This window comes from Nycticebus coucang, chromosome 15 (assembly GCF_027406575.1).
Source record: "Nycticebus coucang isolate mNycCou1 chromosome 15, mNycCou1.pri, whole genome shotgun sequence".
In the NCBI taxonomy this organism is placed as follows: Eukaryota; Metazoa; Chordata; class Mammalia; order Primates; family Lorisidae; genus Nycticebus; species Nycticebus coucang.
In genome coordinates, this window is record NC_069794.1 from 80,051,044 (window position 1) to 80,063,656 (window position 12,613).

The following is a 12,613-nucleotide window of genomic DNA, read 5'->3' on the forward strand; positions in this document are numbered from 1 at the left end:
AAACACACTTCACTGCCTAGAGATGCTCATACTATCTAATTTCATTAAAAAAAAAAAAAAAACTAAAATGATATATGGCTGAACACATCCACAGCGTTATCTATAATGGTGAATCTTGGAAACAAACCAAACGTCCAACAGTAAGGGGTTGTGAGGTGTGTTACATCAACTTGAGAAGGTAAGGTAGCCATAAAAATGGTGAGTAGGAAGACAGGGGAAATTCTTAGCAGAACATGGAGAATTCGCACCACGACTGCACTGCAAAGGGATTGTGCAATTGAAAACTTGATTTTCTTTGTGTATTAAGATTATGGGTAATTTTTATATTCATTTTTTTCCTTGACCCTAATTTTTGTCTTTTCATTTACTTCCCACCTCCTGAAGAAACGACTTAATCATTCATCTAATTCTGGTGTCATTACCTTCTATCAATATGTAATGACAGTGACCATTCTAACAATAACTGTACATATATTATGTGTACCGTACATGTATATATAATATACACATGATTTTTTTTTGTTTGTTTGTTTTCTATGCAACAGGGTCTCCCTCTGTTGCAGGCTGGAGTGCAGTGGCACAATCACACCTCACTGTAAACTTGAACTACGGGGCTCGGGGCTCAAGCAATCCTTCTCCCTCAGCTTTCCAAATAGCTAGGACTACAGGAGCAAGTCACAAAGCCTGGCTAATTTTTGTAGGGATGAGTCTCACTATGTTTCCCAGGCAGGTCTGTAAGTCTGTCCAGAAAGCCTCATGTGATCCTCCAGCTTTGGCCTCCCCAAGTGCTGGAATTGCCAGTGTGAGCCACTGCACCTGGCCCACAGAGTATTTTTCATCCTATTTTGATGATGTATTTTATAACCGTTATTAAATCTAAAGCACTGCCTATTACATGAAAGGCAGAACATTATTTCTTACAATTTTACCATAAGCTATAGAGCCAGACAGATTTCTTCTTTGGAAGTCTAGCCTTATAATCACCTACCTTCGCTACCCTCTTTGAAAAACCAATGAAAAGTTACAATTATTCAAGAGGCACTTGGGACAGTTGTTAAAAGCAAATTGATCTTACTTGCTGAGTATTCTTCTACTTGCTTAATTTATGAACTGTGGTTAAAATTAAGCTGATCATATGTGTAGTTCCAACAGCAATTTTACACTGCTGCTGTCTCAAGGCTCACGCTACATTTATACTCATAAATCGGTCATATTATATACATCTGAGGATGTTCCAAATGTAGCCATAATAATATTTTAAGTACTTTTTCATCAAATGTGTATATTTTATTCACTCTCAGTAAACATCAATATTTTAAAACTGTACAGCAGAATCCAGAATCTAGTCCTCCTTTTGCTATTCAAATTCATGCTTAGAATTAGAAACCTTTCTATTCTCTTGGCCAATCATAATCCTCTTATTTGAAAATTTATTTTCGCAGCTTCCTAGGTTCTAGAAACTTATTTTGGTGGCATTTGCCTTTCACTATAAACTGCCAAATGTTTTCACATGATTAGAAATAAAGAATGAAAGTAAGATTCCAGATCTTGTCTAATGCTATGAAATTGGCTTATGTTAATCTCTGTCAGTAAAATGCCCAAATAGATATATTTTTGAAAATTTACTGGAAGCAAGAGACTATTTATTTCTTTAGGGATTCCATTATTAGAGGTCTTTTATCTAGTGCCCAGCTGCTCTTATTATCCAATATTTTCAGCAGGCGTGGAACTTGCAACAGAGAGTCGCTGGAAGGATATAAGTATTGCCTTGTATATAATAGCAATTGGGAATTTGGGAATTGGAGCAAAAAATGATTACTTTTCCACTTCATAGACTGCAAAACTGAGGCCTACCTAGTGAGTAATTTATGTAAGGCAATGGTGCAGTTTTAAGACAGCACTGGAATGAAAAGCCACCATCTGAGCCCCCAGCAGATTACCAGCTCCATGAACTGTCCTGCCACTGGTGTGAACAAAACTGCAAGGGAAACAGAGAAGTCTGACCACTGGATATCAGAACTTTTTAAAGCTCAGATTTCTTTTTAATTACAATAGTAATTTTAAACTTATAAAGCATACAAACAGATAATAGTTTATTGAACACATACTGTTACAGGTGTTTGATGTACAGTAAATCCTATAACTTGACACCCAACCTCCCAAAGGAGGAGTGTTAGGAATATTATAGATACATTTTTATTACAAAGGTAATTATGCAACTGTACTGTTTCTGCATCTTACCTTTTTTGATTTAATAATATATTACAGGTATCATTCCATAATCCTACAAAGAGATTTATCATATTTTTTGACTGGTTACCTATATCCCATTATATATAGGATTTATCTTATATATATATTTGACTTATTATAATTTATTTAACTAGTCCCCTACTGTTTGCTAAGGCTACAGTGGTCACCCTTGACTCAAGTTTTTCATGCACTTGTAAAATTGTTACATTAAAGGTATGTTGTTTAATTTTTTCACCAATGTAACTGATTTGTTTTTATTCACTTCCTTGCCTTTTTATCTATTTTATTCCATGTCCACAAGCAGTATAGTCAACTTAATGCCTTGATTACCAGGAGTTAAAGCTACTGATATTAGCATTATAAATAACTCATTTTTTCCCCATGAAAATTACTACTTTCTTTTTTTTTTTTTTTTTTTGGTTTTTGGCCAGGGCTAGGTTTGAACCCACCACCTCTGGCATATGGGACCGGCGCCCTATTCCTTGAGCCACAGGCGCCGCCCAAAATTACTACTTTCTAAAGATGAAATAAATGATTAGCATTTTGTATTTTTTTTCAGTTCCCTGCTTCTTTTTTTTTTTTTTTTATCGTTGGGGATTCATTGAGGGTACAATAAGCCAGGTTACACTTATTGCAATTGTTAGGTAAAGTCCCTCTTGCAATCATGTCTTGCCCCCATAAAGTGTGACACACACCAAGGCCCCACCCCCTTCCCTCCGTCTCTCTTTCTGCTTCCCCCCCCAATAACCTTAATTGTCATTAATTGTCCTCATCTCAAAATTGAGTACATAGGATTCATGCTTCTCCATTCTTGTGATGCTTTACTAAGAATAATGTCTTCCACGTCCATCCAGGTTAATACGAAGGATGTAAAGTCTCCATTTTTTTTAATAGCTGAATAGTATTCCATGGTATACATATACCACAGCTTGTTAATCCATTCCTGGGTTGGTGGGCATTTAGGCTGTTTCCACATTTTGGCGATTGTAAATTGAGCTGCAATAAACAGTCTAGTACAAGTGTCCTTATGATAAAAGGATTTTTTTCCTTCTGGGTAGATGCCCAGTAATGGGATTGCAGGATCAAATGGGAGGTCTAGCTTGAGTGCTTTGAAGTTTCTCCATACTTCCTTCCAGAAAGGTTGTACTAGTTTGCAGTCCCACCAGCAGTGTAAAAGTGTTCCCTTCTCTCCACATCCATGCCAGCATCTGCAGTTTGAGATTTTATGATGTGGGCCATTCTCACTGGGGTTAGATGATATCTCAGGGTTGTTTTGATTTGCATTTCTCTAATCTATAGAGATGATGAACATTTTTTCATGTGTTTGTTAGCCATTCGTCTGTCATCTTTAGAGAAGGTTCTATTCATGTCTCTTGCCCATTGATAAATGGGATTGTTGGCTTTTTTCATGTGGATTAATTTGAGTTCTCTATAGATCCTAGTTATCAAGCTTTTGTCTGATTGAAAATATGCAAATATCCTTTCCCATTATGTAGGTTGTCTCTTTGCTTTGGTTATTGTCTCCTTACAGAAGACAGAAGCTTTTCAGTTTAATGAAGTCCCATTTGTTTATTTTTGTTGTTGTTGCAATTGCCATGACAATCTTCTTCATGAAGTCTTTCCCCAGGCCAATATCTTCCAGTGTTTTTCCTATGCTTACTTTGAGGATTTTTATTGTTTCATGCCTTAAATTTAAGTCCTTTATCCATCTTGAATTAATTTTTGTGAGTGGGGAAAGGTGTGGGTCCAGTTTCAGTCTTTTACATGTAGACATTCAGTTCTCCCAACACCATTTATTGAATAGGGAGTCTTTCCCCCAAGGTATGTTCTTGTTTGGTTTATCAAAGATTAGGTGGTTGTAAGATGTTAGTTTCATTTCTTGGTTTTCAATTCGATTCCAAGTGTCTATGTCTCTGTTTTTGTGCCAGTACCATGCTGTCTTGACCACTGTGGCTTTGTAGTACAGACTAAAATCTGGTATGCTGATGCCCCCAGCTTTATTTTTATTACTTAGAACTGCTTTAGTTTTAGCTTATCATCAAAAAAGTCATACATCATGATCAAGTAGGCTTCCTCCCAGGGATGCAAGGCTGGTTTAACATACGCAAGTCCATAAATGTTATCCACCATATTAACAGAGGCAAAAATAAAGATCACATGATCCTCTCAATAGATGCAGAAAAAGCATTTGATAAAATCCAGCATCCTTTTCTAATTAGAACACTGAAGAGTATAGGCATAGGTGGCACATTTCTAAAATTGATTGAAGCTATCTATGACAAACCCACAGCTAATATTTTACTGAATGGAGTAAAACTGAAAACTTTTCTTCTTAGAACTGGAACCAGACAAGGTTGTCCTCTGTCACCTTTACTATTCAACATAGTGCTGGAAGTTCTAGCCAATACAATTAGGCAAGACAAGGAAATAAAGGGAATCCAAATGGGAGCAGAGGAGGTCAAACTCTCCCTCTTTGCTGACGACATGATCTTATACTTAGAGAACCCCAAAGACTCAACCGCAAGACTCCTAGAAGTCATCAAAAAATACAGTAATGTTTCAGGATATAAAATCAATGTCCACAAGTCAGTAGCCTTTGTATACACCAATAACAGTCAAGATGAGAAGCTAATTAAGGACACAACTCCCTTCACCATAGTCTCAAAGAAAATGAAATACCTAGGAATATACCTAACGAAGGAGGTGAAGGACCTCTATAAAGAAAACTATGAAATCCTCAGAAAGGAAATAGCAGAGGATATTAACAAATGGAAGAACATACCATGCTCATGGATGGGAAGAATCAACATTGTTAAAATGTCTATACTTCCCTTGGGCAGCACCTGTGGCTCAGTCCGTAAGGCGCTGGCCCCATATACCGAGGGTGGCGGGTTCAAACCCGGCCCCGGCCAAACTGCAACCAAAAAATAGCCGGGCGTTGTGGTGGGCGCCTGTAGTCCCAGCTACTCGGGAGGCTGAGGCAGGAGAATCACTTAAGCCCAGGAATTGGAGGTTGCTGTGAGCTGTGTGAGGCCACGGCACTCTACCGAGGGCCATAAAGTGAGACTCTGTCTCTACAAAAAAAAAAAAAGTCTATACTTCCCAAAGCAATCTACCTATTCAATGCCATTCCTATCAAAATAACAAAATCGTACTTTCAAGATTTGGAGAAAATGATTCTGCGTTTTATATGGAAGCAGAAAAAGCATTTTGTATTATTTTTATTTGAGTATCATGTACTCAATGTATCTCAAGTTAAGAAACTGTAAGGATTATTCTTAGGTTCCGTTGGGTTCTGCATAGCAGACACACACTGCTTAATGATGTTTCAGTCAGTGACAGACATCATATATGAAGATGGTCCCATAAGATTATAATAGAGCTGACATCATAGTGACATCATAGCTTCATAGTGCAATTACGCACCTGTTTATGGTGATGCTGGTGTGAACAAACTTATTGTTCTGCCAGTCATATAAGAATCATATACAATTATGTACAGGACATAATACTTGGTATATGATAATAAATGACTCTGGTACTGGTTTATGTATTTACTACACTGTACTTTTTATTGTTTACAGTGTATGTCTTCTGTTCATTGGAAAACAAAAGTTAGCTGTATAACAGCCGCGGGCAGGTTCTTCAAAAGGTATTACAGAAGGCATTGCTGTCACAGGAGATCGCAGCTCCATGCATGTTATTGGCCCTGAGACCTTGTAGTGGGACAAGATGTGGAGGCAGAAGATAGAGATATTGATGATAATGACCATGTGTACGTCCAGGCTAATGTGTGTGCTTGTTTTCAGTTTTTAACAAAAAAAGTTTGTTGTGTTTTGTTTTTGAGATAGAGACCCATTTTATTGCTCTGGGTAGAGTGCTGTAGCGTCATAGCTCACAGCAACCTCAAACTCTTGTGCTCAAGTGATCCTCTTGCCTCAGCCTCCTGAATAGCTGGGACTATAGGTGTGCACCACTACTTCCAGCTAGTTTTTCTATTTTTAGTAGAGATGGGGTCTCGCTCTTACTCAGGCTGGTCTTGAACTCAAGGGATCCATGTCCTCGGCCTCCCAGAGTGCTAAGATTATATGCATGAGCTACCTTGCCCAGCCAACAAAAGTTTTAAAAGAAAAAAAGAAATTACAAAAAATGTTTAAGAGTAGGAAAAAACTTATAGAATAAAGAATACAAAGAACAAAATATTTTTGGACAGCTGTACAATGTATTTGTGTTTTAAGCTAAGTGTTAAGAAAGAGTCAAAAAGTTAAAAAGTTTATAAAGCAATAAAGTTACAGTAAGTGAAGGTTGATTTATTATGGAAGCAAGAAAAAAATGTTGTAAGTTTAGTATAGTCTAAGTGTACAGCATTGTGAAGTCCACAGTAGTGCACAGTAACACTCTAGGCCTTCACATTCACTCACCCTCACTCCCTGACTCACCCACAGCAACTACCTCCCAGTCCTGGAATCTCCATTCATGACAGGTGCACCTGTTGTGTTCTTTTTGTTTTTTGTTTTTTTGAGACGGAGTCTCACTTTGTCGCCCTCAGTAGAGTCCCATGGCATCACAGCTCACAGCAACCTCAAACACTTGAGCTCAAGCGATTCTCTTGCCTCAGCCTCCCAAGTAGCTGGGACTACAGGCGCCTTCCACAAAACCTGGGGGCTATTTTTAGAGACAGGGTCTTGCTCTGGCTCAGGCTGGTCTCAAACTCCCTCTGGAGCAATCCGCCCACCATGGCCTCCCGGAGTGCTGAGATTACAGGTGTGAGCCACTGCGCCCGGCCCCTTTTCCGTATCTCCTTGCTGTACTTTCACAGTGCCCTTTCTATTACCGTTGTATTCCATAAATGTTTGTTTCCTGATTTTGATGACAGTATTGCAATTAAGTAGGGAAATGTCTTTCTTTATTTGTAGGGAATTCATACCAAGGACAATAGGTCTGCAGCTTACTCTTAAATGGCTCAGGAAAAAAGCCATTAGTACAACAATGTCCTTATACTGTACTTCCAACTTTTCTCTGTGTCTGTGAGTTTTTTAAAAGCTAAAACCCTCAAGAGTTCAAAAACATGAACAGTAATGGTAGTAATTGTTTAGAACATTGGCCAAAAAAGAGTCTTTTTTGAGGAGGAGAGTTTATTCACCAACACTGTTTAGAATTGCTGGTGCCAGGTATTAATAGAAAACAGAGATTTGGTTTGAGCTTTCACATTCTTATAGAGACAGCGCCTCTCCTTTTTGCTAACTCATGGTGTGGACAGCGCCTGCCAGACTGCCCCCAGGACATCCTGATTGCACTGGCAGATCAGAGTCCTGCATTAAATAGCGGGACTCAGGACACCGGGCCCAAGAAAGCCTTGGCTGGGAAAGCCGTGGGGACAGTGTGAGGCTGCTGGGCTGGCCACATTCTTTCACACAGTTAATCAGCACCTGTACCTGCTTATTCTATTTTCAAGCAAAAGCCAGTGTCTCCCAGCTTGTAGCACACAGCAGAGAGCCCTGCTGGATCTTTGTGGAATGGTAATGATGTGTATGCACACTGCATGTGTGCACTTGTGTGTGTGTGTTTAATCAGCTTCATGCGGCCTAGACATAGTAGATAGTCAAGGGCTTGGAAGGGCTTGAAAACACCCGGCTCTTGCCCAGTGGAGGCACCAACACAGGGCGAGCAGGCTGAGCAGTAGCATGGACAGGAGTGGTGATGGCCACTGTCATTGCCTACTGCCCTGCTGGCAGCTCACTCGCTCAAATCAAACCCAGACCCTGTGACTGGGGTGGAATGCTTATGCAGAAGGGGCAGTGAATAGGACAGCTATAGGGTCCAAGATGCTTTCCTAGCTCTTTGTCCACACACCAGCTGACCTTGGGCAAGTCTCTGTGCAGCTTTAGCTTCACCTCAACATCCAGGGCCTCTTGTAGGGGTCAAATGCAGAGGAAAGGAAGGCACCTCACAAACCAGGCAGCCTTCCAGAAGTCAGAGATTCTTGCCCTGCTTGCTACATCAGGCTCGATCTGAGCATGAATGTTGCATCCTTTCCAAGGCTCCAACCCAAGTTTTTAGGAAAGGTCTTGTGTTTTCCACCCAGCCTTCCATACAGCAAAGTGTGAGAAGCTTCAGAAAGAGAAGGAGGAGCTGGAGAGGCGCTTCGAAGACGAGGTGAGGCGGCTGGGCTGGCAGCAGCAGGCCCAGCTCCAGGAGCTGGAGGAGCGGCTGCAGCTGCAATTTGAGGCGGAGGCGACGCGCCTGCAAGAGGAGCACCACGGCCAGCTGCTGAGGATCCGGTGTCAGCACCAGGAGCAGGTCAGTCTGTGCCAGAGCCCGGGCTCTGCAGGTGGGCAACACAGGTGGCAGGTGGAGGGGACCCAGCTCCAGGCGATAGCAAGAAATCCTGCTCAGGAGGTGAGCTTTTTATACAGCCACTCCCCCACCTCCATTCTTCCTCCTCTCTCCCTCTCCTCCCCTCCACTCTGGCCTCCCTCATTCTTCCTCAGGGCTTTTATACTTGCTGTCTCCTCTGCTGGGAGCACCCTCTGTCCAGACACTGCACGGCTCCCTCACTCCCTCCCCTCCAGACTCTTCTCCAGTGTCAACTTCTTAGCAAAGTCTTTATCTAAAATTACCATTTGTCCCCCTGCCACATGGACACTCTTCCTGCCCGCTCCCTGTGTCGGCATTTCCTCAGCGCTTATCAGTATGTGACAATTACACATTTTGCCTTTGTACCTCATTTATCTCCCACCCCTTCCATAAGGACAGAAATAATAACAAGCAAAGAGGTATCTAGCCCTAAGCTCTAAGCTCTTAATCCTCTCCATCCCCCTCATGAGGGAGATACCATCCTTATCCCCATTTGACAGGTGAGAAAACCAAGTTCCTGAGGTTGCCAGAATTCACAGAGCTGGTCATGGAGAAGCAAGGGCTCAGCCCTGTCTGGCTCAACAGTCCGTTGTGTCAACCTACTGGGCTTGCTGCTGGGTCTTTGGGACCCGGAACCGAGCCTGCCACTCAGCAGACACTTGATAAACACTTGCAGAATGGAAGAATGAATGACAGCTGTTAACCCTGGCCGAGTTCTTACTCAAGAGGAAAATGCATCTAGGACCAAATAGAGTATAATTCCCAGGGAGTCGTGTTAGGGGGAAAGCAGGAAAGAGCCAGACCCGCCCACCCCATGGCCAGCTCCCCGGTCTGGTCCGTTCCTTCCCTTAGCGCTGGTGACAGACGGGTGGATGGGACTCTGTTTCCATGAAAGCTGCTTTTTTTTTCCCCTTCCAAGTTCCTCAGCTCCGATGCCTTAAACTTCACTTTCTAATTTGTGTGTTATTTTATATAATGTACTTATGATACGCCTAAGGTAAGATGACATTTTTGAAGAGCTCTCTTTAAATCTCTGTTGACACCGAGGTTAGTGTTGAGTGGCTCTGCACCCTCACAAACCTTTGGGCTGCCCTCCTCGGCTGCGTCCAAGTAGACACCCCAGATGGCAATAACCGCACACAGCCCCAGAGGCATGTGAACTATAGAGGGCACAGGAGAAGCTTAAGAGTAACAGTGTATGCTACCATTGTAATAGAAAACTCTGATTTTATAGCATTTTATCCTATATGGCATCTCAGGATAGTCATCCTTCTTCTCTATTGTAGAAGCCTATAAAAGCCACGTACCTCACTGCTTGAGGTGGTTTAGAGTTAGACACTGGGAAATAGAATAGGTTACAGCTAAAGTTACCTGTTGGCACTAAGATTAGAAACTGAACCTCTGGCTTCGCGCCTCTCAAGCCCTCTGGTGTACCCCCCATCCAGCAGACGTTGCACCTGCTGCTGTCTACGGTGTTGCATAGTTCATGGAGGTGTACGCAGCTCAGCCTGCTGCGACATCACCTCAGACTATTCATTCCCAATTTTATACAGAGACTATGTTCATACTCAAATTTATTTTCCAAACGTTTGAGTTGGTTGAGAAGATGTCAGAAGGTGAGGAGGAAGGGCAGGAGAGGATCCACAGATAGCAGGGTGTCTGGGGGCAAGAGCCCCTTGGACGGTGGCTCACATGTGGGAGCACGTTCTCCAACAGGACATGGCCCTGGCTAGGATGTTTGCTCAGACCTCATCCGTGCAGAAGCATGTGCCATGAGAGGGGTCCTCAGCGCTCCTCTTAAAAGAGGACACCACAGCCTTTTAGAGATTTCAAACTGGAAGCAACGAAGGAAAGAGCCCCTGGTGTTTCCATGTGAGGATGAGTGACATAAGTAAGCTACCTGGCTATATTTAACTTTTATATATAAAAGTTCTCAGTCTCATGAAGGCTCCAAACTCTGTTCTTCTCCATCCTCAATGATAGCCAAAGTCATTTATTTAACTCATTTGCCTGTGCAGAGACTATTGGATGCCCACTGCATTCAAGGCACTGTGATAGGATACCACATGAGACATCACGATTTATAAACTGTGGGCTTGCTTATTCCATCAGGGAAGCTTCGAGAGGAGTGCCCAAAGAACTATCATATGGGTAAGAAATACAGATGGTGCGTTTAGGAGCTGAGAGTTGACTTCCAGCTGTGAGGCTGAAGGAAGGGGTTAGGGCAAAACAGCATGTGAGTGCTTCATGTGTGGGTGAAGTTTTCCCAGAGGAACCCATTGGTCTGGGGCCCTGTGAGTCAAGCCTGTGAATTGTTCAGTCCTCTGATTCTGCTCTGCTCCTGGATGCTGGCTGTTTCTCTGGCCAGTGATGGAGAAGAAGAAGTGCAGCTGGGGCTGAGATCTTCATTTCCAGATAGAATAAATGCTTATCTGTTTGGTGGGAGAGGAGATTCCCGTGGAGGGCTACGATGGAGATTTGGGTGGTGTACATGCCAGCCTTTGCACTCTCCAGGCCTCTTCTCAGCGTGGTCAAATTTGGCAGTCCTAACCCCATGATCAGTAACATCTCTGCCCTCCTGGAACCTTAAAAATCAGGTTAACCCCTGTGCAGTCTTCTCACTACCCAGTGCCCCCAATGGCTGGCAGTGGGAAGGGGTTGCTGCTTCAATTCTGACAGATAAGATTTTCTAGGCTGCAAATATCATCCTTTACTCAAATTGGAACTCAGCAGCCAAGGCAGGCTGGCCCCTGGTTTTGCTGCAGCCCCCCCCGATACAAAACCAGTCCCATCTCCTTGCTTAGCCATCCTCTGCCTCATGGGCAAGGGCCAGCTCTCTGCACATGGTCTCTGCTCTGGCTATACCTGGAATCTCTTGGAGAGCTGGCAAGCCCCTGTCCTTGTCCTCACCCCACATGAACTGAACCAGATTCGCCGGGGGAGGCCTGGCACCAGGTCACCTTTGAACGCTCCCCAGGAGGTTTCCACGTGTAGCCAGGGTGTCCTGGGAGGTGTGGGATCATGTTCTTTAGCCCTGTAAGCTCTACTTAGGGGTCCAGGGGTGGGGTGGGGGTGGGGGTGGAGGAGTAACTTTGCGTCTTCGCTTTCTTTTTCTTTCTTTCTTTTTTTTTTTTTTTGCGTGTTTGCTTTCTTAAATGAGTTTAAAACTATGATATAACTCTCATTTTAAAAGTATGATTATAAAGGTGTTTAGTGAAAATGAGCTCTCATTCTGTAGCAAGGCACGCATTAAAAGAAACCAAATTCCTACAGCTTGCCTTTCTCAAAGTATGCAAAAGAGACTCACTGTAAACACATCAGCATCTTCCTTTCTGCCCTAAACACAGTTCCTCTCAGCCCAGCTTCCCATTTTGTTTTCTGAGCTGTCCTTGGCCGCTGCCTGAGCATATGCAGTCAAATGCTCTACCACTGAGCTATACCCCCGCCGCCCTTGCTGCCTGAGCATATGGGCGGCTACAGAGCCTGGTCTTCAAGGATCAGATTTGTGACCTTTGACCCATTCTTCCAAGACCTTCTGACAGGTTGTCTTACTCTGAGATTTGCCCCAGAGACACTCGCTTGTCCCCAATGCATTATGGATTCTGCTTGATAAATTTTAAGGAGAGATTCCTTCTGTATAAGGAGCAATAGAGCTCATCCTATGGAGTTTAAATTTGCTTTGTCTCATGTCCAGGACATATTTTCTACTTTTCCAAAAGAAATCATCCCTTTAGAGTAAATGACTAGAAGAGCCTCTCCCGATTTACCCAAATGTACTGAAGCCGCTGTCCGTCATCTTGCATTATGCCTCTGCTGCCCTCTGCACAGCAGGCTCTCGGCTGCCGTGCAGCAGAAGCTGTGCTCTCCCTAATCAAATAGAATGAGATCCTGGGAGCTCTCGGTCTCCCAGCAGCAGAACCTCCCCCGCCCCCCCCTCCCCCATCATATCCTAGTAGTTTCATACATGGGGAGGAGGGAGTGCAGAGGAGCTGGGATCCTGCCA

The 12,613-nt window shown here is 43.1% G+C and overlaps 1 protein-coding gene across 6 annotated transcripts in view; it reads left to right on the forward strand.

Moving 5' to 3' along the window:
* Window positions 1–12,613, forward strand: part of MTUS2 (microtubule associated scaffold protein 2) — a 749,188-nt gene that overhangs the window by 716,920 nt on the left and 19,655 nt on the right. For all 6 annotated transcript variants that reach the window (XM_053563400.1, XM_053563404.1, XM_053563402.1 and 3 more), the window contains one exon: window positions 8,339–8,553. In XM_053563400.1, coding sequence (XP_053419375.1) covers window positions 8,339–8,553 — 215 coding nt within the window. The remainder of the gene's footprint in view (window positions 1–8,338; window positions 8,554–12,613) is intronic.